This window comes from Leptodactylus fuscus, chromosome 7 (assembly GCF_031893055.1).
Source record: "Leptodactylus fuscus isolate aLepFus1 chromosome 7, aLepFus1.hap2, whole genome shotgun sequence".
NCBI lineage: Eukaryota > Metazoa > Chordata > Amphibia > Anura > Leptodactylidae > Leptodactylus > Leptodactylus fuscus.
In genome coordinates, this window is record NC_134271.1 from 6,570,209 (window position 1) to 6,596,255 (window position 26,047).

Below are 26,047 nucleotides of genomic sequence, written 5' to 3' on the forward strand. Positions count from 1 at the left end.
GCACACATCGTTTAACCCTTTCATTCCCCAGGTATGACAGGAGACTCCTCCCCCGCTCCCGGCACCTCATTACCATGAGCAGCGCAGACTCCGCCCATACATGCGAATGATCACGTGACCCCGATGTAATCCAAGGTCCTGTATACTACCAGACTCTAGATCACATGACCGTCACGTCACGGCAGGTCCTTTCGCTCCGGTAACATCTTCCACTCGGTGAGTGATTTCCTGACATTCGTGTCCTGTGATGTTTTGCAGAGTCTTCTTGTTTCTAATGGATCCTCGTTGTGTCCTGATACTGCTAGCAAAGCAATCATAACGGACGATAGGGCAAGTGTCCATGGCAACCAATCAGATTGCGCCTCTCATTTTTCAGGAGCTCTATGGAAAATGAAAGCAGCGATCTGATTGGTTGCTCTGGGGACTTGTTTTATTTGTCTTTGGTATCATTTTGATAAGATTTTAAAATATAAAAAACAACCTGAGAGCGAAACTGGGTAAGATCAGGAAAAAAAGGCCTCACTGGTGATTACATGGCCCGCAGGGGTCCTGGTGTGCTGTGGCGGCCATGACACCTCCGCAACCAATGGCGCATCCCCTTGTATTATGTGGCACATGGACATAAAATGTTGTAGTCACGCTGTTATTCCTAGTGACCGCCAGGGCTGTGGAGTTGGTAGGCCGAACCATCGTCTCTCACTCCTCCATTTTTCTACAGAGTGACTCCGACTCTGGAACTGACTCCGACTTCTCCAAAGATGGCCGACATCTAACCGATCAACACTAAAGATCTTCTAATTCATTAAAAATCAGTGATTGACCTCCTATAAAAGTAAGGCTACGTTCACATTGTGCGCCTAAAATCATTGGACCCCAAAAGTCCTGCAAGCACAGGACATAAAAACGGACCCCTGACGGACGCCATTACAGTCAATGGACCCACCCGTCTGTGCGTAACAGGGGTTACAAGCCGAGCCCGAAAGACTCCATTGGTGTCCATTGCTTATAAACAAAGCGGACGGAGGAAAAGAAACTGCACGCAGGACATTTGGGGTCCAATGATTGTAGGCGCGGACATTGCAATCAGACTCTGCTACAAATGTGAACGTAGCCTTACTTTCATAGGAGATTAAACACTGGATTTTTCATGAATTACAGGATCTGCTTCTCACTGCCATTATGTGGTCTTCTGGGACCAAATGCTGAATTTCGTGCACCGCTGAAGCCTCTACTGTCAGAAATACCCCAAATCAGGCGGTGCCTGTCGCGAGATATCGGTGCAGTTACTGAGAACTCAGAAGGGCGTCCGGACGGTCTAGCTGGGAACGCCCCTGCTGACAGTATTGTGTGTAGCACTATACTGTCAGGGGGGCGTTCCTTACTGCCCAGCTATGACGCTGAGTTGTAAGGAACGCCCCCCCCCCCCCTGTACTGGTCTATGGACGAGTACTGTTAAGTGGGGGAGGGTGGCGCGTTCCTCACCGCTCAGCGCCATGACTGGGCTTTAAGGAACGCCCCCTGACAGTGAAGAGCTATACGTAATTGCACCGATGTCTCTTTCCCCAGGGCACAGAACGAGAAAGCCGACAGTGCACTGACTTCAGTGCACTGACTTCAGTGCACTGTCAGCTTTCTAGCGGTATAGTAAACTGCATGTATCCGAGGACATGAAAGAGGACCTTTCACCACCTCCACCAGTTCTTATCATCTGTTAATAGTCGCTTCTCCACTGATTCCAGCACAGTTGGATTCTTTCTCGCCTCCACCGTTCCAAAGTAACAAGTGCAGTCAGTTTTGGTGCCTGATGTGATATTTAATCTCTGTAATGTCAGGAGGGCGGAGTCAGGGAAGGGGGCGTGATCCAGAGCTCCAATCAGAGACAGCCAGTGTCAGGGGTGTGAACCCTTTGCCTTGACACCGTCCTCTTGAAAGTGTAGAGACTAGGGTTGAGCAATCGTGTTCGGAAAAGATCGGATTCCGATCGGCGATCAAGAAAATTTCACGATCGCAATCGGCATTCTGAACACAATCTTTTTAGGTGGGGTCGAGATCGGTGATTATTTCCCACAATGCTTTGCTACTGGCCAAGCATTGTGGGGAAAAGCTAACAATGTTAGCCTTCACACTGAGTATACGCTCTGCTCATTCTGAGTGGAGTGTATATTCAGTGTGAAGACTCCGCTGCGGTTCCATAGGAATGAATGGAAGCACACAGCCTTAACCCCTTGCGCGCCGGCTGCGTCCATTTATTCTAATGGGAGACTAGCTAACATCTCCAGTAGCTACTTACCTGCAGAGATGGCTGGTCCGGTGCCCGGTGTTCTCATTCTTCTTCACCTCGCTGCCCCCGCCTCCCAGGTTAGTGTTAAAGAGCTAGGAAGAAGGCGGGGCTTGTGGTTTAGGAGAGTGTGGGTAGTTACAGGGCGGGGAGACGTGACATCTCCCCTCCCAGTACCCGCCCACACTCTCCTATCCTGGGAGGCTGGGGCAGGGAGGCGAAGAAGAACGAGAACACCGGGCAGCGGACCAGCCATCTCTGCAGGTAAGTGGACACCAGGGGGGACTAAGTAGCCAGAGGATTAATAAAAAATTACTACACAGCGTGGATTCTAACAATTAAAGCGTTCAGTTGTTAGATTCCATGCTGTATAGTGAATAGGATTGTTTTTAAAATCCGATCTCCGATTAGTAAAAAAATCCCATTGACTTGCATTGGGATCGGAATTCAGATTGAGATCGAATGAAAAATGATCGGAAATCGGATTTCAAAATCGATCCTGAAAAGTCAAGATCGGCTTAACCCTATTAGAGACCAAATAACATATCAGGGACCAAAAGTAGCAGCACTGATTGTTCAGGAATGGTGGGGGCGAGGGAAAAAATTCCAACTGTGCTGGAATTAATGGAGCAGCGATCTCAGCTGCATTACCGTGGACAGGTCCATGTGGGGTGATACTCACAGCAGACCACGACATGTGGCCTTAGTCTAATACCCACAGTACAGGTCACTTTGCTCTTTGGGTTTTTAGCCCCAGCCTGCAGATGAGATTTGCAGAGATGTGTTTCAGCTGTACGTCGCCTTCATGTAAGCCCCAAATATCACGTGGCCAGTAAAAGATCTCTTAGCGTGTCTTTTGTTCTGACCATATTCAGGTTTATATATATATAATATGATCGCAATATATATACCAGGATTCAGGTCTTCAGCAATGTAAGGAGCCATGACCTCGGAGAATAGAACTGAGAAGGACTGGTACAGCGTCCTGGGGGCCAATCCATCAGACAGCCCGGCGGTCCTGAGACAGAAGTATCAGAAGTTGGCTTTATTAGTGAGTATATCCTATGGTAGTGAGTATATATGACGTATAAAGTACATGACAACTACATGGTAAATTCAGAGATGACTATCCAGTGTACACCCATGACATATTTATGGAATAGGTCAGAAATGTCTTACAGAGGTGGGACCTGCTCCACTGTGAGAACGGGGTTTGGGACCCCTGTCCTACGCCAATATAAATGGAGGGGGGGTTGCCCATTCGCTGCTCCTTACACTTTTTTGTATAACAGTCCTGAAAACAGCCAAATGCTCAATAGTCGTCACAGGTTAAGGCCCCCGACTACATTCTAGTTAGGACCCTCGCCCTATAGTTTATCCACAGGATAGTGTCATCAGTATGTGATCTGCTTAGGTCTAACACCTGGACCCTGCACAGATCAGCTGCTCTAGTAGCCTCCAGGTGTTGGAAGATGTTAGTGGATGGCTAATGCGTGCAGCCATATTTCCTGGATAGGAGCAATGCTGCACTCCCTCCCTGTCCACTAGCAACTTCTGGCACTCCGAGGCTGCTAGAACAGCTGATCTGTGTAGGGTCTGGGTGTCAGACTCCGGCAGATCACATACTGATGGACCTACCCCGTGGGTTAGTTATTAGAATGAAAAGTGGGTTTGAGGCCAGAAAACCTTATAGATGGGGGTGCTAAATATCTCTAGAACGTAATCTGTGCCCCCATCCTGCGGCCACTGTAGACGAGATGTATGGCAGCGGGTTATTCTTCTCTCCCTGTTCAGAACACCTGCACACTCGACCAAGCTAACTCTATATGCGTGTATCCCCGGGGTTGAAAGTGGTAGGTAATGGATGACCAGGGGTTCGGCTGACCAGTGTCTATGGTGTTGGACTGTCCTTATCACTTGCCGTGACAGTGCAGGTCATGTACAGTGATGATGATGATGATGAGCCCGTCAGCAGGGCAGCGCTTATTCCTGGGCCAGGGAATGTCCCGGCCTGACATCTATGTCAGCAGACCCCTCAGATCTTTGTTAGAGACTTGGAGAAGGGAAGGAGATGCCCTGTACGCTCATCTTCCATCTTGACATGTGTGGAGAATTGCTGAAGAATGGCCAGACTCCGGGATGTCTGATGTGCGTATGCAAAGTGGCTTCTATGGTGAGTTTCCCACTGGCAACGAGATGAGAGCCCAGACGCCGCCCGGGCCCTGTCACACTTCACCTCCACAATGTTGTTTGTTGTTCGGGCTGGCACATGTGTGCCCATACCGTCTCCTCCGCTGTGCCAGTCATGAAGAAAGCTTCTATAGTCCCTGAAAAAACATCAATTCTTCTATGGTAGTCCCTGACAAGTCAACAGATAAACCCGAGGAATCCGAAAATCCATGAAATCTTCAGGTTTTTTAAAGGGAGTCTATCACCTCCCCCACTTACTGTATACCGCCCCACCATACTGATAACAGGAATAAAGATCGTCTTTACTAGGTCTCATGCAGACCAAGGCGGGGGGGGATGTTTTTTTTTTTTTTTTTGTTTTTTTTTAGCGGAATGCACTGTGCTTTGCGTCCCCCATTAAAACGGTCAAGGGGCAGGATAAGACCTGATCTATAGTTATCGAAATGGAACCGAGTATCCGAGCCCCCCTCTCCAGTCTCAGCCGTGTGCAATGAGACCTTATGTTACACCGCCCCATGGATGCTGAGAAAGTGAAGTTTTATCCAATATGCAAATTAGGCACTTGGAGCACTGGGGGCGTTCCCTTCAATCCCTGAGCACTGCACGTCAGTGATGCTGTTAGTGCGGCACACAGTTGATCCTTTTGCTGTTCCAACATCATCAAATCCTTGACGAAATCCTGCACATACGTAATCTGCTCTAGTCCTCGGGGTGTAGGACAGGCTCCCTTTAGTTGTGAATGCAAGAAATTCTGGGAAATTCGCTGTTCGCTTCAATGGGCTTTGCAAAACGGAATCCACCTGAAAATAAATCCTCACCCTGCAAGAAATCCTAGCTGCAGAACTGCTGCCAATTTTGATTCCCACATCAAGGGCCTGATCACGTGGCAGAATCTGTCCTGTCCTGCTTGATCTTGCTGTGGAGTCTTGGCTAATGTTGCCAATTAGACTCCATCATTTTGGGGGCCGGACATTAGGTAGGGATCCACTTTAAATTAGTTTTAATTTTCCGACGTGTCAACTTGGCTTAAAGGAGTTTTCGGGGTTATCAGACGATGACCTATCCTTAATATCGGGGTTATAGGTGTTGGAATTCGCTATTTTAAGAGATCGCAGTGTACAAGTGAGCACTGCGGCCCCTTCACAGAAAACCAATCACAGTACTGAATATTGTATACTCGGTTCCATTTCGATCACTATAGATCAGGTCTTATCTTGCCCCTGTGCTTGGATGGGACTGAGCTGCGATCAGGCCATGTGACTGATGAATGTCATGTGACGCGGCCTTGTGCTGCTGTTGCTTCAAACAACCGATCCACAGTGCCAAATCCCGTCTGATCATCAACTGAAGACCTATCCTAAGAGTCGGAAAGTCTGGAAAATCCCTTTAAGTCCAAGGGGGAAAGTCGACATCAATCCCGTGACTGATCCACATTATAAACTGCAGGATATATAGGACAGCGGTCGTAATAGCCTTTACTTTGCTTTTGCTGCAGTTCCTTTTATACAGACAGAACATTCGCAGAGATTCAGGGGACACGGTGTCTGAGTGGTTAGCACTGCAGCCTTGCAACACTGGAGTACTGGGTTCGAATCCTGCCAGGAACAACATCTGCAAGGAGTTTGTATGTTCTCCCCGTGTTTGCGTGGATTTCCTCCCATTCTACAAAGACATACTGATAGGGAATAATGTACATTGTGATCCCTATATCATATCCCTATGTGGGGCTCACAATCTACATGCAAAAAGAAGAAAAAAACATATCCGCAACGATTCCATCACATGTGAACAAGCCCTAAGACTGCGCCCAATCCCTCCCTCCATCCAGGGGAGCCAAAAATATCACCTTTTGGCCCCACCAGTCTTCAGCACACGGGCCCGCTATGACCGTCCATCTACTTTACGACACCGAAAAGACTCTGATTTCCATTCACTTGATATGATGGAAAGCCCTGACGTGCGCCGCGTCTCCGAAATCTTGTTTTCCATCTAGCAAATTGATATTTCGCCCGGCAGCATTGACTCACGCGGCGGCGGCGGCGGCGTTCGCTACCTCCATAGACGCACATCTTAAAATAGACTTTTGAGAACAACACGGAGCGTCACTATTTAGTCTAAGACGTGCCCTGGTGGAAACGTAAATTAGGAGTAAATAGGCGCATGGGTAGCGGTGGCAGCGCGCCAAGTCTCTATGGAAATGAGGTGCCTGGCTTGTTAGAAAGTGGATATGAATTTACATTATTCCAAGTGATGAACGCTCAGACAATTGTTGCAGAGACAATAACTCTATGAAACTAATTCAGAGCCATTGTCCGACCCCATCACTATGAATTTTTCTTCGCCCATTTTAGATCTGCTCGAATTTTTGGGTCAGTGCAGATCGGGTTTCGGAACGCGCCTGCAGCTGTTGTGTGTATGGAAATTACTGTTTACAGACACGAGACCTGGAAAAATAGGGGGAAAAGTGCTTTTGTGTCTGCCATTTATTATTCTTTTTCTCCCTTTTATTTGCTTTTATATTAATATTCTTATTTTTTTTTTTTTCCGAATGCGTAAGAATAATTATACGGAAAATATTGCAGATGTTGAGGGCTGTGATTCCATATAGCGTGCGGAGCGGAACGCCACGCAGCCCTCGCCTCTTATTTTATTCTATATTTCTATTCCATGAATATTCTGACGATTCTCAACTTCAATGAGACTTTTTGACAAATGTTCCAGAAGATTCTTAAATGGCTGCAACAAATTCTGCCCAATCCTCAAATTCAGTTGTTTTTGGTCGGTATTTGCCAGGTTTAGAAATTTTTATTTTTACTTGATTTTTTTTATGTTAAGCTGTTTGGTATAACCGTGGAGTCGCGGGGGCTTCTGTCTTTATCAGGAAAGTGTTCTCTCTGCTTAAAGGGCTTGTCCAGGGATTGTAGTGCAGTCAGAAGTGGTCGGGTTGGGGGCAAAGCTAAGTGATACTCGCCTATCCTCGGCAGTCTGTTGTACAGTCCCAGTCTCCTTTCCATCCCCCACCAGGACTCCCCTAGCTAAAAGTGGAGGGGCTCATATGGCTGCTCAGAACAATCGTTGACCCCATTGATTGCTGGGAAGAGACCAGTGTCATCACTGACATACTGGAGGGGACCAGTGACATCACTAATATACTAGAGAGGGCCAGTGACATCACTGACATACTAGAGGGGACCAGTGACGTCACTGGCCCTCTCTAGTATATTAGTGATATCACTGACATACTAGAGGGGACCAGTGACATCACTAATATACTAGAGAGGACCAGTGACATCACTGACATACTAGAGAGGACCAGTGACATCACTGACATACTAGAGAGGACCAGTGACATCACTAACATACTAGAGGGGACCAGTGACATCACTGACATACTGGAGGGGACCAGTGACATCACTGACATACAGGAGGGGACCAGTGACATCACTGACATACTGGAGGGGACCAGTGACATCACTAATATACTAGAGAGGGCCAGTGACATCACTGACATACTAGAGGGGACCAGTGACGTCACTGGCCCTCTCTAGTATATTAGTGACATCACTAACATACTAGAGGGGACCAGTGACATCACTAATATACTAGAGAGGACCAGTGACATCACTGACATACTAGAGAGGACCAGTGACATCACTGACATACTAGAGAGGACCAGTGACATCACTAACATACTAGAGGGGACCAGTGACATCACTGACATACTGGAGGGGACCAGTGACATCACTGACATACAGGAGGGGACCAGTGACATCACTGACATACTAGAGGGGATCAGTGACATCACTGACATACTGGAGAGGACCAGTGACATCACTAATATACTAGAGAGGACCAGTGACATCACTGACATACTAGAGAGGACCAGTGACATCACTGACATACTAGAGAGGACCAGTGACATCACTGACATACTAGAGAGGACCAGTGACATCACTGACATACTAGAGAGGACCAGTGACATCACTAACATACTAGAGGGGACCAGTGACATCACTGACATACTAGAGGGGATCAGTGACATCACTGACATACTGGAGAGGACCAGTGACATCACTGACATACAGGAGGGGACCAGTGACATCACTGACATACTAGAGGGGACCAGTGACATCACTGACATACTAGAGGGGACCAGTGACATCACTGACATACTAGAGGGATGGGGGGGAGGGGGGGGGGGGTCCACCACTCGGGACATCCTCTGGGATCCAAAATAGAGTCCTTTTGCATTACATAGACCATTGGATATCCCAGTGGTTAAGTCTTTGTTCACATCGGTGTTGTAGCCATTGTTCTGCTCGTAGGTAGCTCCATATAAAGGACACCAATGGGGCTGACCATTATGGGACCTGTTGGGTGTCCTTCCTCTTACCAAACATGAACGTGCAGCCCCAACAAGGCGCCTCACATTGGTAATGGGACTCGTCCTGGCCTTGACGATGATCATGGACGGTTCGAGACGCCGGCCGTACTAAAAGGTCTCACCCTATAACGGCCTGGGTTATAAGTCCTGTATTTGGGTCCACGGCCTGTGCTATGAAACAGTCAAGGCTAGCACGTCTGAGCGATGTAACAGATGGCCGCTATCGGGGTCACCCCCCAGGATGTCCATAGGTAAGTATGGGGCTATGTTTGTGAGAGATACTGTATAATATATTTCCCCCTCAATTAGATTGCGATTCCAGGCGTAAATCCATTAGCAAAAACCTGAATCCATGAGTATATAAAACGCCGCCTAAATATCCTATTCAAAAAAAAAATCCACAAAAAGGCTAAATATTTCCTCTGCAAACAGCTTGGCTCGCCGGCATCAACACAAGTGTGCGTGCCAGGAAATCTGCTGGTAGACAAGTCCTTAAACCAGAGTCTGCATTAGGTGGCAGTAGTGTGTTGTATTACACCCGGCGTACGGGCTGCGCCGGATTTTATCCTCTCCCCGACCCCCTGTAATATCATCCTACACCGCACAGTCCGGCACTATCAAGTTTCCTAAGACTAGATACTGAAATCAAAAACTTACCGATTTGCTTTCTGTATCAAATTTTTTGAAATTTTTGAATTTTTTTTCTTCTTTGCATCTTACACGGCACGGTTTGTTGATCCAGACCTGATCAGAGATGACTTTCCAGGGCCCCCCCCCCTTTGTAAATAGATCTTCAGCCACCGAGGCTCGCTCGCTCTCGGAGGTGACGGTGGACCGATAATTGCAATTGTCGCTCACTGGGTTAATTTCCTTTATTAGTACACGACGGATAATTAGGAAGCGGCAACTATTCTGGATTCTGCGAAAGGGAAAGCAATACAGTCATTTATTTTTATATTAATTGTATTTTGTCTTGCAGGTTGGTGCCAGACGTATTATAGCAGGACGGGTATTTTGGGAATTGGGTTGGGGGGGCTGAGGTGGGGGGGGAGGGTGGCAGGATGGAATAGAGTGAATGGAGGAGGTGAAACGTGGGTTAGGAGAGGGGATGTTAGAGAATCATCTCTAGTCCTAAAAGGAGTTTGGGTACTGACGACCTTTCCTTAGGATTGGTGATCAGTAAAGGATCGGTGGGGGTCCAACAACTGCTCCCGCACTGATCAGCTGTTGCCAAAGCCTTTCTATAGGGGCCAGGAATTGGGAGCCGTTCTCATCTCGGTAGCAATTTGTTGAGATGGGAATACCCTTTAAGGCTGAGATGGGAATACCCTTTAAGGCTGAGATGGGAATACCCTTTAAGGCTGAGATGGGAATACCCTTTAAGGCTGAGATGGGAATACCCTTTCAGGCTGAGATGGGAATACCCTTTAAGGCTGAGATGGGCATATCTTTAAGGCTGAGATGGGAATACCCTTTAAGGCTGAGATGGGAATACCCTTTAAGGCTGAGATGGGAATACCCTTAAGGCTGAGATGGGAATACCCTTAAGGCTGAGATGGGAATACCCTTTAAGGCTGAGATGGGCATATCTTTAAGGCTGAGATGGGAATACCCTTTCAGGCTGAGATGGGAATACCCTTAAGGCTGAGATGGGCATATCTTTAAGGCTGAGATGGGAATACCCTTTAAGGCTGAGATGGGAGTACCCTTTAAGGCTGAGATGGGAATACCCTTTAAGGCTGAGATGGGAATACCCTTTAAGGCAGAGATGGGAAGACCCTTTAAGGCCACCATAATCTCATAGGTTGACCACTAGGGTACAGGATATTTAAAGTAATGGTGCATCCCGTTTGCTATATAGACAGTAAGGTCCTTACCTATGAGACTGTCACTAATCCTGAAATTTCGGCTTTCCTTGCATGATGGCACCCTGTAAGCGGGAACTGTGGCTCACCTCTATTCCTGTGATTGGGACCGATGCAGTGAAGGGGCCAGAAAGCTGAATCTCTCCCCTATTTATTCTTAGACCCAGATGTTGGGAGTGAAATAAGAGCGGAAGAGCTGTAGTACCATATACAACCTGTGAACAGGGGTGGCACTGTTTTGCAAAAAAAGTAGACTTTAGTATGGCATGTGAGACATAAATGTATATACCGAACTGGCCCAGGACCTAAACTGGAACTTTAAATTTGAGATGATCTTCCTCTAACATGGTGGTCATCATGGTGAAGAAATAGCCATCAGCGATTCCTGTTCGATATTGTGGACTTTTAGGATTGGACCGCTCAGAAAGTCCATCAACATTAAAGGGGTTGTCCAACCAAGAAAAAATATTTGGAAAGTAGCCTATGGTGGCGTTACCAACGTAGACTTACTCGCCAACACTCCCTGGGTCCTACACTAGTTGGGTCCTCAATGACATCTTAACATGAACATGGTGTCTGGCTGCGGGAGTCACACATAGTAGGGACCAGCAGGGGAAACATCAAGAGCAGCGGGGGACTGGCAAGGTGAGTATGGCTTGGTAGACCTCTCCACCAACTAGTATCAAGCTTCATTCCTTGGTTGGACATTCTTCGTAAGGATCTCATTTGGAAGACCACGGTATGTCCAATGTAGACCGTAGACCTCCAACTTGAGCCACCAACCATGGACAATGTCCACATAGGTGTAGACGTCAATGCTGAACATCCCATAAGCCGTCCCATAGAGTAGAGGCAGCGTATAGGACCCGGCAGGGGCCGACCACTCACCGCTCCGCCATCTTTGCTCCGCCATACGTCCTACCAGTTGTTTTTCTCTATTTGTTAACATGCGTCTCCATTGCTTTCTTTACCTGTGACACGGCTCCTTTGTCCCCGCCGCACCGTATCATTACACAAGTCTTTTACATTTCTTACATGAAAAGGAAAATTAATTATTTTGTCGCTCATATTAATAAAAGGACAAAGAAGAATAATGGCGGCTGGCGAAGGAGCCTCGGCGCTACGGGTCTCGCGTAAACCACTTTTCATCTGTTGAATTGGTTGCATGAGTAAATTACATACATATCCATCACTGTGAGGAGACCTTACGGCATGAAACGCGTCGGCATATTCTTTTATTGCAGTTATTGTAATTTTAATTATATAGCAACAACATATTACATATGAGCCGGAAAGGTTACTCCGAAACACATGGATATATACTGCAATTAGCCACGTACGTAATATCATCCACACATTAAAGGCGACTCGATATAGGATGGGATATTGGGGGAGCGAATAGACCGAATGTGATAATGAAATTTATATTAAAAGGCCCGCAAATCTGTGATTGATATTAGGTCCACCCCCCTAGCGCCAGGGATTGAATATTTAATACGGAAAAACCTCCGATTTTATAAAACTTCTACATTGTCTGAAAAAATGACCTAAGTGTACAAATTCCCTACAGCTCCTCCGCAGGATAGATGAAACATTACATATATGACCTAAGTGTACAATTTCCCTACAGCTCCTCCACAGGCTAGACGAAGCATTACATGCATGGCCTAAGTGTACAATTTCCCGACAGCTCCTCTACAGGGAAGATGAAGCATTACATGTATGACCTAAGTGTACAATTTCCCTAGAGCTCCTCTACAGGATAGATGAAGCATTACATGTATGGCCTAAGTGTACAATTTCCCTACAGCTCCTCTGCAGGATAGATGAAGCATTACATATATGGCCTAAGTGTACAATTTCCCGACAGCTCCTCTACAGGGAAGATGAAGCATTACATGTATGACCTAAGTGTACAATTTCCCTAGAGCTCCTCTACAGGATAGATGAAGCATTACATGTATAACCTAAGTGTATAATTTCCCTACAGCTCCTCTGTAGGATAGATGAAGCATTACATGTATGGCCTAAGTGTACAAATTCCCTACAGCTCCTCCACAGGGTAGATGAAGCATTACATGTATGGCCTAAGTGTACAATTTCCCTACAGCTCCTTTGCATGATAGATGAAGCATTACATGTATGACCTAAGTGTACAATTTCCCTACAGCTCCTTTGCATGATAGATGAAGCATTACATGTATGACCTAAGTGTACAATTTCCCTACAGCTCCTCCACAGGGTAGATGAAGCATTACATATATAACCTAAGTGTACAATTTCCCTACAGCTCCTCCGTAGGATAGATGAAGCATTACATGTATGGCCTAAGTGTACAATTTCCCTACAGCTCCTCCACAGGGTAGATGAAGCATTACATGTATGGCCTAAGTGTACAATTTCCCTACAGCTCCTTTGCATGATAGATGAAGCATTACATGTATGACCTAAGTGTACAATTTCCCTACAGCTACTTTGCATGATAGATGAAGCATTACATGTATGACCTAAGTGTACAATTTCCCTATAGCTCCTCCACAGGGTAGATGAAGCATTACATATATAACCTAAGTGTACAATTTCCCTACAGCTCCTCCGTAGGATAGATGAAGCATTACATGTATGGCCTAAGTGTACAATTTCCCTAGAGCTCCTCTACAGGATAGATGAAGCATTACATGTATAACCTAAGTGTATAATTTCCCTACAGCTCCTCTGTAGGATAGATGAAGCATTACATGTATGGCCTAAGTGTACAAATTCCCTACAGCTCCTCCACAGGGTAGATGAAGCATTACATGTATGGCCTAAGTGTACAATTTCCCTACAGCTCCTTTGCATGATAGATGAAGCATTACATGTATGACCTAAGTGTACAATTTCCCTACAGCTCCTTTGCATGATAGATGAAGCATTACATGTATGACCTAAGTGTACAATTTCCCTACAGCTCCTCCACAGGGTAGATGAAGCATTACATATATAACCTAAGTGTACAATTTCCCTACAGCTCCTCCGTAGGATAGATGAAGCATTACATGTATGGCCTAAGTGTACAATTTCCCTACAGCTCCTCCACAGGGTAGATGAAGCATTACATGTATGGCCTAAGTGTACAATTTCCCTACAGCTCCTTTGCATGATAGATGAAGCATTACATGTATGACCTAAGTGTACAATTTCCCTACAGCTCCTTTGCATGATAGATGAAGCATTACATGTATGACCTAAGTGTACAATTTCCCTATAGCTCCTCCACAGGGTAGATGAAGCATTACATATATAACCTAAGTGTACAATTTCCCTACAGCTCCTCCGTAGGATAGATGAAGCATTACATGTATGGCCTAAGTGTACAATTTCCCTACAGCTCCTCTGTAGGATAGATGAAGCATTACATGTATGGCCTAAGTGTACAAATTCCCTACAGCTCCTCCACAGGGTAGATGAAACATTACATATATAACCTAAGTGTACAATTTCCCTACAGCTCCTCCGTAGGATAGATGAAGCATTACATGTATGACCTAAGTGTACAATTTCCCTACAGCTCCTCTGCAGGATAGATGAAGCATTACATGTATGGCCTAAGTGTATAATTTCCCTACAGCTCCTCCACAGGGTAGATGAAGCATTACATGTATGGCCTAAGTGTACAATTTCCCTACAGCTTCTCCGCAGGATAGACGAAGCATTACACAGCTCCATTCTGATCAGTCACACGTGTATGGCTATGACCGGTCCAGACTGAGTAGTGCCGATCCCATATAATGGCTGAAGTTCTGTTCCCTCTTATGGGTGTCCCAGTTATTTCATTGCAGGCTTCCTAATCTTATCATGTGACACATGTAAGGACTTTAGGGTCGCTCTGTAACTACAAGGCCAGACCTAGCAGGGTTGTTAAGAAAGACATAAAGATCAATTAATGGACAAGAAGCCTTGACAGCGGGGACAGAACTTGTCTCCCAATTAGCAGCCGATGAACCATGGCCGCCACAAAGGACAGCCCCGTCGCCCCAGGCGATCTGCTCCTACCAGGCCCCTTTACATAACAGTAGCCTGTAAAGCGTTCCGTCAGAAACTGAGACCTATCTGGAGGTGGGGGGGGGGGGCAAGATCCTGGAGAGCAACAAGTCGTGGACAAGCTCTATAGATTCTATAGAAGACGTCTCAGAGGTTTCTGAAGCTTCTCAGAGATTTCGGTGTGTGTATATATAAAGTTTTTAGAAAAACCTAAATTTTTTTTTTTATCCCTGTGGACTTTTTTACATTGATGTTTTTTAAGGTTAAAAAGTTGCCACTGCCAAAAAAGTTGCACAAATTGTAGGAAGGCTTATGTGAAACCAGCTTGGAGAATTTTTGAGAATTCTTAGAACTTGCCGTTTTGCCTTCCTAAAAACGTAGCAATACATTGACAAGTGGGTGTTTCCCAATTCGGGGCATGTCCGACATTCACCAGCTCTTACGGATAGGACATCCATTTTAGAAATCCAGATAATCCCTTTAATTCAGTATATAAAGTTGGAATTTGAGTTTAGGGGGGCAAGTAACTTTTATATCCTTTTTCAATCTCTGCAGTATATCTCTGATCTGAATGGTTCAGTCCATACACAATCTGTGTCAGTTTACAATGAAGTCTATGGAGAGGGTAGGGAGGAGGAGGAGCAGACGTGAAGAGACAGATATGAGTCCGTCTTTAGAATCGGCAAGAAATAATAATTGAAGAAAAAAAGATAACAAAAAAATACCTAACATTTTTTTTCTGTATCTACTTTTTTCCCCGTTTCGCATGGACAGTACCATCCAGACAAGCAGCACGGGGATATCTCATCGGAACAAGACGCAGAAGGTGCGCAGAGGTTCATTGAAATCAGTCGGGCGTGGAAGATCCTTGGAAACGAGGAGACGAAGCGAGCCTACGACCTGCAGCAGCGCGGTGAGTTGTCGCAGGCCGGGCCTAGTCCGTATCTTTTTGGATAGGTAACGGTGCGATCGCACCTCCTGTGTGTCCATAAGCTCAGCCCTTTCTATTTTGAGCCGCTTGCTCTTCGCCTTATAAATAATGGAGGGCGGATGAGAGCCTCGGTGCGGATTAATTTTTTTTATTTTTGCTGTAGACGGCAGAGAGATGGGTTATTTTAGAGCGTCGTGGTGGGCAGGTTTTCTCGAGGCCTCGTTGAATGACTCATCTGTGTTATCTGCAATCTCCGCTGACAAGTTGGGTTCGTGCGTTACGCCCCAATGCAACGGCGACTGTGCGGCTTCAGAAATCCACTCCTGTCTTTCGGCCCAGTGTTCAGGACCAACTCAGATGAGGCACCAACATGGCCGCCTTGTGTCCTGACCAAACCAAGGCCCCCAATTTTTGACATTGTCGCCGCTTTTTGAGAAGAGCGGGTATTGCAGGATGGCGATTTACGACGGATTCACCATTACTGGACTGGAATCCATGTTTTTGTAGGATTTTTGGAAGGGGTCTCCTTTTTCAGCTACAGCACTACTTTTGATGATGGATGCCAAGGGGCTGGCGTGCAATACCAGACACCGCCCATGAACCTCTGTGGCGCTGTTTCCAACAAGAAAAATCAGATCCTTGTTTCCTAAGCCCGGACCACCCCCTTCCATTTCCGACTACTTTCTATAAATATTGTATGCGCAGAGAACGGCGAGGCCACAAACAAGTCGCCTTGAGCTGTTTCAGCCTTGTTAACCCTCATTGGTCCAAGAGGTGGACGAAGAGCGAATATTATATACGTTGGGCAAGGCAAAAAGATCCAAAAAAATTAAGTCTACGCCAACACCCCATACATGGCGACGTCAAATTTTTGGTCATCCTATATGGGTAGATATATAGATTTTTTAAAAATTTTTTAATACATTGGTATTGGAAGAGTTAATGGAATACAAAAAATTTCTGAAAAATCAGCATCTCTCGCCTCCAATTTTTTTTTTTTTTTTTTGTGCTTCCGAGAAAATAGCTTCTTAAAACAGCGACAGGCTGTTGGGAGCAAAGGAAGGGGGAAATGTAGGTCAGATCTGTCACACACAGGCTCCTGTTACATGATGTGATAGCCTGTCTTTCTGCTTCGGCCTGGGGGTAGGAGTCCCTCAGCCTTCCATTAGAGCCTTCAATAAATGTATACCCACCCTCCTCGCTAATGGGAGGGGGACTCAATAATAGTGTATCGCCTATGGGGAAAACACTCAGTGGCACATTGCAGTAACACACTCTGGCTTATCTTTCATGCATAGCCACCATCGGCCCTGAGTGTGTCTGAAAAGAGAGAGCCTTGCCCCTGTAGATTGTTTACAAGGCTCGCTCTATCAGACCTTACCCCCTCTACCCCCCCTTCCGGGCCCCCTGCTAACGTTTTATGGGGACGGCAAGCTTTGTTCCACCAGATCGTGTTGTTGTTAATGCGTCTACCCACCATAGGGCATAGGAACAATTCATCCGCCCCCCGGCTTTATCATCCCTCCTGGTCCTTTAGGTGTGTCTTACCAAATGGCTACGTCCACTACTTATGGGTTGGTGACCTATAAATTGTCTTGATAGACAGTTGCTTCGAGAAGACACGAGGGACCTCCATTACATCTGATCTGACTGCACGAGTATACCCAATGGTACGGCTTAAAAATAGATGAAGGCACCTTTTTGGAGTAGTTGACTGTACAGTATGTCTTGCACCTTTTAGTGGTAACGGGAAGGAATTTTTTCCCCTGAAATGGGGCAATTGGCATTAGCCTCATGGGTTTTTTTTTTTGCCTTCCCCTGGATCATCACTGTAGGGGATTGTAGGGTTATAGGTTGGACTTGATGGACCGATGCCTTCACCCAACCTCATCTACTATGTAAGGCGTTTCTTAAATTTGGGTTTTCCATGCCTATTACCCAATTAGGTGATTGACCTCCATGGCCCATTGTGGTATCCAAGATTGGACTTGTGTTGTGGAAGCTCCCAAACTACCATTGGGAACGAGTCCCACTTGACCCCTATCACAACCACATTAAGCAGTGGTGGCCGACTGGTCGTCCATGTTCCCTTCCCTGGCAACTCTTTTAGACTCCATGCACACATCCAAATTTTTGTTTTTTAATGGTTGGCACACTGTCCCATTCTTTTCTTTGGCCCCATGCACCCAAGCGTCTCTTTCACAGGTCTGTGAGCCCAGGTTGTAAAACTCCTTCTTTGAAGTTGTGGGTCCATGGAGACTATGGACAGTACACGGATGTCATCTCTATGCCGCCTGCTCCTTTTTGACGGACATGTTCATTTGCAATTAGTCTTAGAGTTCATTAGACAAAGCCATGTCTTCTTCACTAAATTGCATTGGCAAATGGCCGACTTCCCACTACAAAAATTCCATTTTTGCATAGACTTCTTAATACTAAATAAATCAGAATTTAATACATTATATACTTAAAGGGTCAAAAAATTCAAAAGTGCTATTTCTTAGCCCTTAAAAATCTTGAGACAAACTCTGTTTTAGAAACTTTGTTAATTTACAGCTGATTTTACAATTATACCCTGGTGGCGGCCATATTGGAGGCACACACTTCCTTCCTGCATTGTATGTATAGACAGTATAACAGGGTGTGTTTGTTTTATGGTGGCGGCCATATTGGAGGCATGCACTTCCTTCCTGCATTGTATCCCAAAAAGTGTTGGCCAGAGCCCCCCCCCCCCATCTGATAGACCATTGAGTGTCGCAGAGCTTTGTCCTGAGCCTTATATATGTGTACACGGTCGCATCCTGCCTTATCTAGGCCTGCATTTACGTTTATGGCCTATCCTTAGGGTAGAGCATAAATATCTAGTTGGTGGAGGGGTGCAGGCAAGTCTCTGCATGGATCAGCTGTACAGAGTCACTTCGGATGCCCATACCCTGCATAGTACAGAGACAGGAGCAGTTGTCTTTGTGCCGGTAGAATGGCCAGGTGCCGATACTGCAGCTCGATTCACATTGGCTTCAATGGGAGCTGAGCCCCGGCCTTCTGTTGATAATGAGATGACTCTGCTCATTATGTCCCAGTCTATACTGCAAAGCAGACCTATGAGTTACTACAATACACGACTTACGTGACCGTTATATTTGCCAATAGGAAGACAGCAATTTTTTCATAAGTTTTTAAATAATAATAAACCTGGAAATTCAAAAATTATATTTATTAAAATCCTGATTTTTCCCATGATGGTAACAATGAGTCTGACCCTCAGTTAATCTGGGAGTCTTTGGCATTAGTTGGTACGTCTTGGTACGCCACCGCTACTCCTCATTACTCAGCCTGGAAGAATCTCTGAGGATCTGAAACCTCTTGAACTCTCGGCTTGTAAACCTTGTGGATGAGCGCGCTCTGTTAGCTTAGGAGACAATGAAGTCGCACAATTGCTTCCTTATTGCTACATAAACCCAATGGACTCACCGGATCTTGTGGTTTGCCCTTCCGTGTTGTTCTCGAGCAGAAAGAGTTTATAGGAAAGCACAGTCAATAAAGCTCTCGGCATTTATAGTGTTTGGGTAAGGTTAGTAATGCCTGACTTACTGCCCGTAATATAGGCACATACATCTATAGCTACATATATACCGTCCTGTGTATTCGCCCTTTTGCCCCGTCTTTGCTACGACTTGACTCTTTTTGTACATAGGGTTGATGTTAAGACTTGTATGGTTGGAAACCGTGACTGTGTTCAGATATCGTCTTATGACTTTGACGTGACAGGCGTCTTATAAACTTGTTTGAAAGGTAAAATCCCTGTTACATTGGGGCCCCAGAGCTATAAGTTATTCCTCTGGATATTGAACCTTAGATATTGCCCTCACATGGTGCGGTTTTACCCATCTCGGTGAAGCTTACACCACTCAAGCTATCTAATTTCCACTGATAATGTGGATGTAAAATTGTGGCCACCATTGAATACGGTTCCCACTAAACTAGATCAGAGCTGTATGATTTGGACTCTCAAGTTACAGAAATAAATTTACCCTCGTCTTAGGGGGTGTTCACATCTGCGCCATTGCCTCTGTTTGGTCCATCGCACCACCAGAACAATGAAAAACGGTCTGCCGGATGACTGATGACAGCTGATCCGGAAGGGATCCCATTGACCATAATGGAGTCTATCGGTATCTAATCGTTGATTATGTAGATAATCTATTTTCCCTTAGTCCCAACATCAGCACAAAGCTATCAAGATCTCCCCGTATTGTGCTGCTGTTGGGACAAGATCTCCCCGTATTGTATTGCTGTGGGACGACAGGGAATCGTTGATTCTGTAGATAATCTGTTTTCCCTTAGTCCCAACAGCAGCACAATACGGGGAGATCTTGTCCCAACAGCAGCACAATATGGGGAGATCTTGATAGCCTTGTGCTGCTGTGGGACGACAGGGAATATTTTTTCACCGGACTAAAAAAAAAAGAGATGCTACATTTCAACATGCTCAATCTTTTGTTCTCATAGGAAGTTACGTAGAAGAGTTTGGCCACTCTCTGCCCAATACTTACCAAGCAAGTAATAATTTGGCTGACGACTATCCAATATGTATCACGCAATGGTGATACTCAACACATAGGAAAATTTACCGATTTGGCTCTCCATGAGCAGACTCCATTTTGAAGTTAAAGTTTGTTTGGTTTATAACCGGAGGGTTTGATAATTCCAACCTATCTCTCCAGGTTTCCAAGACCAAAACTCAATCCTACGAATACTGTCTATATTCCTTCTAGAACGCCATTGCAACGCAGTATCGGGTGTATACTTTAGATTATTTTTGATATTATTTGACCCCTCTGTGGTCCTCAGACCTTCGACATTATAGACTCCATCAACATCAGTCTCCTTTGACCAATGGTCTAGTTCGACCTGAAATGCTGAAGAGTTTCCAGTGTGTTAAATACTTCTAGACTATTTGGAGTCCTTGTGGGTAATTTCTTCTGTTTTTGAGATCTTCTTTGACCTCCTGTGGTCCTCAGTCCTCCTTCCTCGAGGTGGATCTTCTTGGTATGACCATGAGTCTAGTTTGGCCTGAAATATACAAGAGTTTCCAGCGTGGTAAAGATGTATTCTATATTTATATCATAGTTTGGAGTCTTTTTGGGTCATTTTTACCGTTTTGTCGGTTTTCTACTGTAGGCCTTAGATTATTTTTGAGATGGTTAACCTTCTGTGGTCACACCTTCGAAGCCAACATGGACACTATAGATTTATGGGTAGTTTCTTCGGTTTTTGAGGTTTCTACTGTACACCTTAGATTACTTTTTAGGTTTTTGACCTTCGAAGATATCAAGGTCTGTCAACATGGATCTCCTTGTCATGACCAAGGGTCTCATTTGACCTGAAATGCGTGAGTCCAGTGATATAGTATTTGGAGTCTTTGTGGGTAATTTCCTCTGTGTTCTTAGATTATTTTTGAGATTGTACTTGCCCCTTGGTGGTTCTTATACCTTTGAAGATATAGGATCTATCAACTTGGATCTTCTTGTGATGACCAACGTCTAAGAGTTTCCAGTGTCTTAAGTCTAGATACTCCATTTATATAGTATTTGGAGTCCTTCTGGGTAATGTCTTGAGTATTGGGGGCTGAGTAGTGGTACGAGATGAGACGCCTTCATTGTGAAGTCTTCTCGGGGCAGTTTGTCGCTCTCACGAGTAAACCTCTCACCAGTCTTCTGCTGCATTATGTTCATTAACACGGTGAGATCTGCAAAGCACAATAGCAGGTAAAGTGCCATAAGGATATAAAGCTGATGAAATCATCGCTTACAAAAATACATCTGCCCTAAGATCTCTGAAATGTTATCATTCCAGACCGATGCACACATAGTAAAACATGGCAGTAATTATTTTATGAATATATTCTGCATGGAGCTCCTTCTACTCCGTCCTCCAGATATTGCCGGGCTGACTAGAATGCAAAATCATCCCAAGAAGTTGGCGACGTGGCCATTTAGTATTCCGAGCAGAATATTGGAGATTACATGGGAGTCTGTAGCCGCTCGGTGCGCCTGCTGCTTGGAAATAGAATGTGCAGGGTCCTGTACCTGCAGAGAGCAGTATATAGACAGTATACAGATGTATGATAATAGCATGGGCAGGCATTGGGAAGTGTTGTAGGCTGGGATAGCCGCCATTTTGAAGCCAAAAAAATATAGCCTGTACGTCGGCTGGATTCCTGATCTGAACCCAGTCCGTAGTTGGGGCTCCTGGTGTCATGGTGAGTCCTTGTACTGTATATAATGCAGTGGTAAAGCCGCAAGGAGGGAAAGGACTATCATAAGGGACGAAGTCCTGTCCAGTCGTGTGCAGGAGGCCTAAAGCGGTGGTTTAGCGCTGCATCCTCTTTTCAGGGTATGCTCATATACGGAAATTTGCCCAGTCCGGGGTTATGATGTTGTGGGGTCACTGGTTGCAAGATGGAGGCCCCCACATAAACTTACACCTTAGATGGCACGGTCACCATTGACTGCGGCATCTTTGTGGCTAACCAGTAGTGATCGGCATTGTCGTGGGTGGCAGCTGTAAAACAAAGGGGGCACCCAATGGGTATGGAAGGGGCAGGTCTCGTGAGCCCATTCTGTATTCCTCAATGAGGTACAAGTACGTCATTGGTTATTAAAGGGGTTACCTTAAAGTACTTTAGCTATCTCCAGCACTCCCACTGAAGTGAACGTATGTGCATGCCATGCAATCAACCAAACTGCGTTCAGGCCTAATTTAAACCAATGCAGGGGAACATCTTCATTTTCAGGGTCAGTGGAGGTCTCAGCAGTCAGAGCCCTGCCGATCAGCTTTTTATTCTCTATCCCAGGGGTTTCAGATGTGTTGAGATCCATCTGAATGCAAAACTGGGAGAAGAGAATTCCCGACCCAGGACTGGAAGTGGCAGAGCAGGAAGCCGTCAGCCTCCTGCTCTACCACCTCCATCTTGTAGGCTGCGTGAGTGCAGTACTTACCTCTCCACTTCCTGGTCCCTCTTGTCCCGGGCATACATGACACATCACAACAGGGGAACAGCACGGCTGGGGAGCGGTGAGGTAGGTACTGTACTGTACTGGGGTCCAGCCACTGTATCGGGAACAACCGGTGGGTCCAAAATATGCGTCAACTTCATATATTTTTTTTCTACGTGAGGGCCATTTACCTGTACAGATTTCACATTCCCTGCTCTATCCTATGGAAAAAGGAAATACACTTTTTGCAGCTTAACCCCTTTAAGATTGAAACTTAACCCCTATTGTTCCTGACAGCGGGGGCCCCATGTCTCCTGTTTGAATGACGTGGCATTAGGGCATGTATGTTGGGAACTCTATGGAGATAGCTAAGCGTTGTAGTCTGCTTCTCCCCGGCAGCCCCATTGACTTTGAATGGGGTGACCCTGCACGTGCTCGACCATCGCTTTATTCAGTTTCTACACCGGTCCTGCCATTATTTGAACATTTTGTTTGCAGACAACCGTTCTGCCCCATTGTAGGTGATGGGAACAACGTGCAACGACAAGTTGTAGGATACCCCATGATTAAAGCCTCTTCTTCTCTGGCCCGTGCCCTGTAAAGGGGCATCAGGGGACTATGGCTGGCTGAGTGGCGTCACGGCCCGGTTGCCAAGGGTGGTGTTACTTTCGAGTGTTAGAATCCTCCGGAGCCCCATAGTGTCTGCTGCAGAACTTGATGGTTTTCACATGTAGGATCGTAGATATAGGTTTGTGAGAATTTATATTAATATATTTCACCTCTCATTTGTGAAGTTAGTCAACTGTTACGATGTCGGAGCAGTCGCTTCCTGCCTGGGAGAAGGGGCTGAATATTTAATGTACTGAAGGTGTTTAGGACCTATTAAGGATCGCCGTATTGATCCTGCCGTCTCATGAGCTCGATGATTCCTAGTCATTACATGTATCAGGCTGGGCTCGATAGCGCGGCTCCCTGGAGAGACAGAGTTTAGGCCTCAGGTAAGAAAAAGGCAGAAAACGATATAAAATATCTGCTGTATATGTCGCTAATTAATGAATCGCTTAAACTCGGCGGCTGAAAGTGTTAATTACATTTCTTCACCGCTACTTAAGGGCAGTTAAATGAGGTGTTTCATTTGCCCGTAGTCATTATTCATAGCGAAGTGCCATTATGTGACTGGTAACGGCCATCGCTACCGGGGAACCTCTGCAGAATAGGACAAGGGGGGTAAAGACAACCTATAGGAGGGAAAGGAAGGGTGCTGGATATAGGAGAGAAGCCCTACAATATATAGGATAGAGGAGAGAAGCTGAGCTGTGTGATATATAGGGGTATAGGATATAGGGGAGAAGCTGAGCTGTGTGATATATAGGGTATAGGATAGAGGAGAGAAGCCCTACAATATATAGGATAGAGGAGAGAAGCTGAGCTGTGTGATATATAGGGGTATAGGATAGAGGAGAGAAGCTGAGCTCTGTGATATATAGGGTTATAGGATAGAGGAGAGAAGCCCTACAATATAAAGGATAGTGGAGAGAAGCTGAGCTGTGTGATATATAGGGTATAGGATAGAGGAGAGAAGCTGAGCTGTGTGATATATAGGGGTATAGGATAGAGGAGAGAAGCTGAGCTGTGTGATATATAGGGGTATAGGATAGAGGAGAGAAGCTGAGCTGTGTGATATATAGGGGTATATGATAGAGGAGAGAAGCTGAGCTGTGTGATATATAGGGGTATAGGATAGAGGAGAGAAGCTGAGCTGTGTGATATATAGGGTTATAGGATAAAGGAGAGAAGCTGAGCTGTGTGATATATAGGGGTATAGGATAGTGGAGAGAAGCTGAGCTGTGTGATATATAGGGGTATAGGATAGAGGAGAGAAGCTGAGCTGTGTGATATATAGGGTTATAGGATAAAGGAGAGAAGCTGAGCTGTGTGATATATAGGGGTATAGGATAGAGGAGAGAAGCTGAGCTCTGTGATATATAGGGTTATAGGATAGAGGAGAGAAGCTGAGCTCTGTGATATATAGGGTTATAGGATAGAGGAGAGAAGCTGAGCTCTGTGATATATAAGCCATGACTGTCCATGTGATTACGTTGTGATGTGACGGCAATGATTTTGCTACAAAAAATTCCAAAGCTGTAGAATTTTTGGGTATATGTCACAGTTGGTCGGACAATGACTTGTAACATCTAATGAGTGTTTGCAAATACTGACCGCTATGTGACTTGTGCGGCCCATGTCACTGTGTAAGCCGAGGCCGATACTGGGGTGTCCAGTAGGTCATTCTGTACCCCATGTGTGCAGCAGCTATAAAGTAGGTCTCCTAGGACAGGGGTCTCAGGTATTACTATGACTTATTTATAGAGCATTAATTCCATGTTGCTGGATATTATTAGATTATCCCCAGGGTGCTGGACATCGGAGGGTTTACATACAGGATCTCACCATAGCAGAGATAATAATGTCTCATTGTCTTCTCTCCTTCTAGACGGCAAGCTGAGCCAGTCGTTCCCTGTGGACAATCACATTCATATGGAGGACATGACATGGCAGGAAGGTAGGTCCTTATACAGATGGTATACAGATGGTATACAGCTCAGGAGATGCTCCATCATCTTACCATGTGCCCGACCGCTCACACAATACAGCTGATATCATTGTATTAGGAAGTCTGAGCTGGTCCGTTCCCAGACAACCACACAAAACACGACCAATCCCGAGAGCAGGGGTCACCAATGTGACTGTAGTCCTTATGGATGGCTCAATTGCTCCAAGTGTGTCCATAACCTTTACAGTGCCCAACGTATAAGACCGGCTCAAATTTAGGTCCATTAATTTCTTACACCTGTTGGTCACATGACCACGCTGCAGCTCAGTCCCATTTAAGTGAATGGGCCTGAGCTGCAATACCAAGTATGGCCACTACACAGTGTACGGCGCTGTGCTCGGCCAGCAACAAGAGGCCACAGCAATTAATATCACAGCCCTGATTTAACCCATTTATTACAGAAAACAGGGGGGCAGGGCGATATATCTTACAGTCACCTTACTGTGTCTTAGAGTCGCCTTACTATGTTTTCTGTTACCAGATGGAGACTATTACTCGTACGCCTGTCGCTGCGGGGGGCAGTATACCGCAGACCAGAGGGACTTGGAACAAACGTCTTTGGTGAACTGCGACTCCTGTTCATTGATTATAGAAGTCTTACCAGACTCGGGGAGGTGACGGCCAGAGACTTCCCAATATTTATGCACCGCTGTAGAAAGTAATTTTTTTAAAATAAAACTGAAAAAAAATATTTTTGAATTTTTTTTTTTTCTAAATTGTGAGCAGAGAATACCAGGTATTGGACAGGGGGCTGTACGGGTTAG

The 26,047-nt window shown here is 45.6% G+C and overlaps 1 protein-coding gene across 2 annotated transcripts; it reads left to right on the top strand.

The window, feature by feature from the left end:
* DNAJC24 (DnaJ heat shock protein family (Hsp40) member C24) lies at positions 1-25,974 on the top strand. Of its 2 annotated transcripts, none has more exons than XM_075280866.1 (5): positions 1-216; positions 3,154-3,329; positions 15,515-15,653; positions 25,164-25,232; positions 25,765-25,974. In XM_075280866.1, exons 2-5 carry the CDS (start codon positions 3,222-3,224, stop codon positions 25,899-25,901), a joined length of 453 nt encoding a protein of 150 aa, XP_075136967.1. In that variant the 5' UTR covers positions 1-216; positions 3,154-3,221; the 3' UTR covers positions 25,902-25,974. The 2 variants fall into 2 exon arrangements, with proteins under 2 accessions (XP_075136967.1, XP_075136968.1); XM_075280867.1 differs by having other exon boundaries at positions 3,193-3,329.
* Positions 25,975-26,047: the final 73 nt, after the last annotated feature.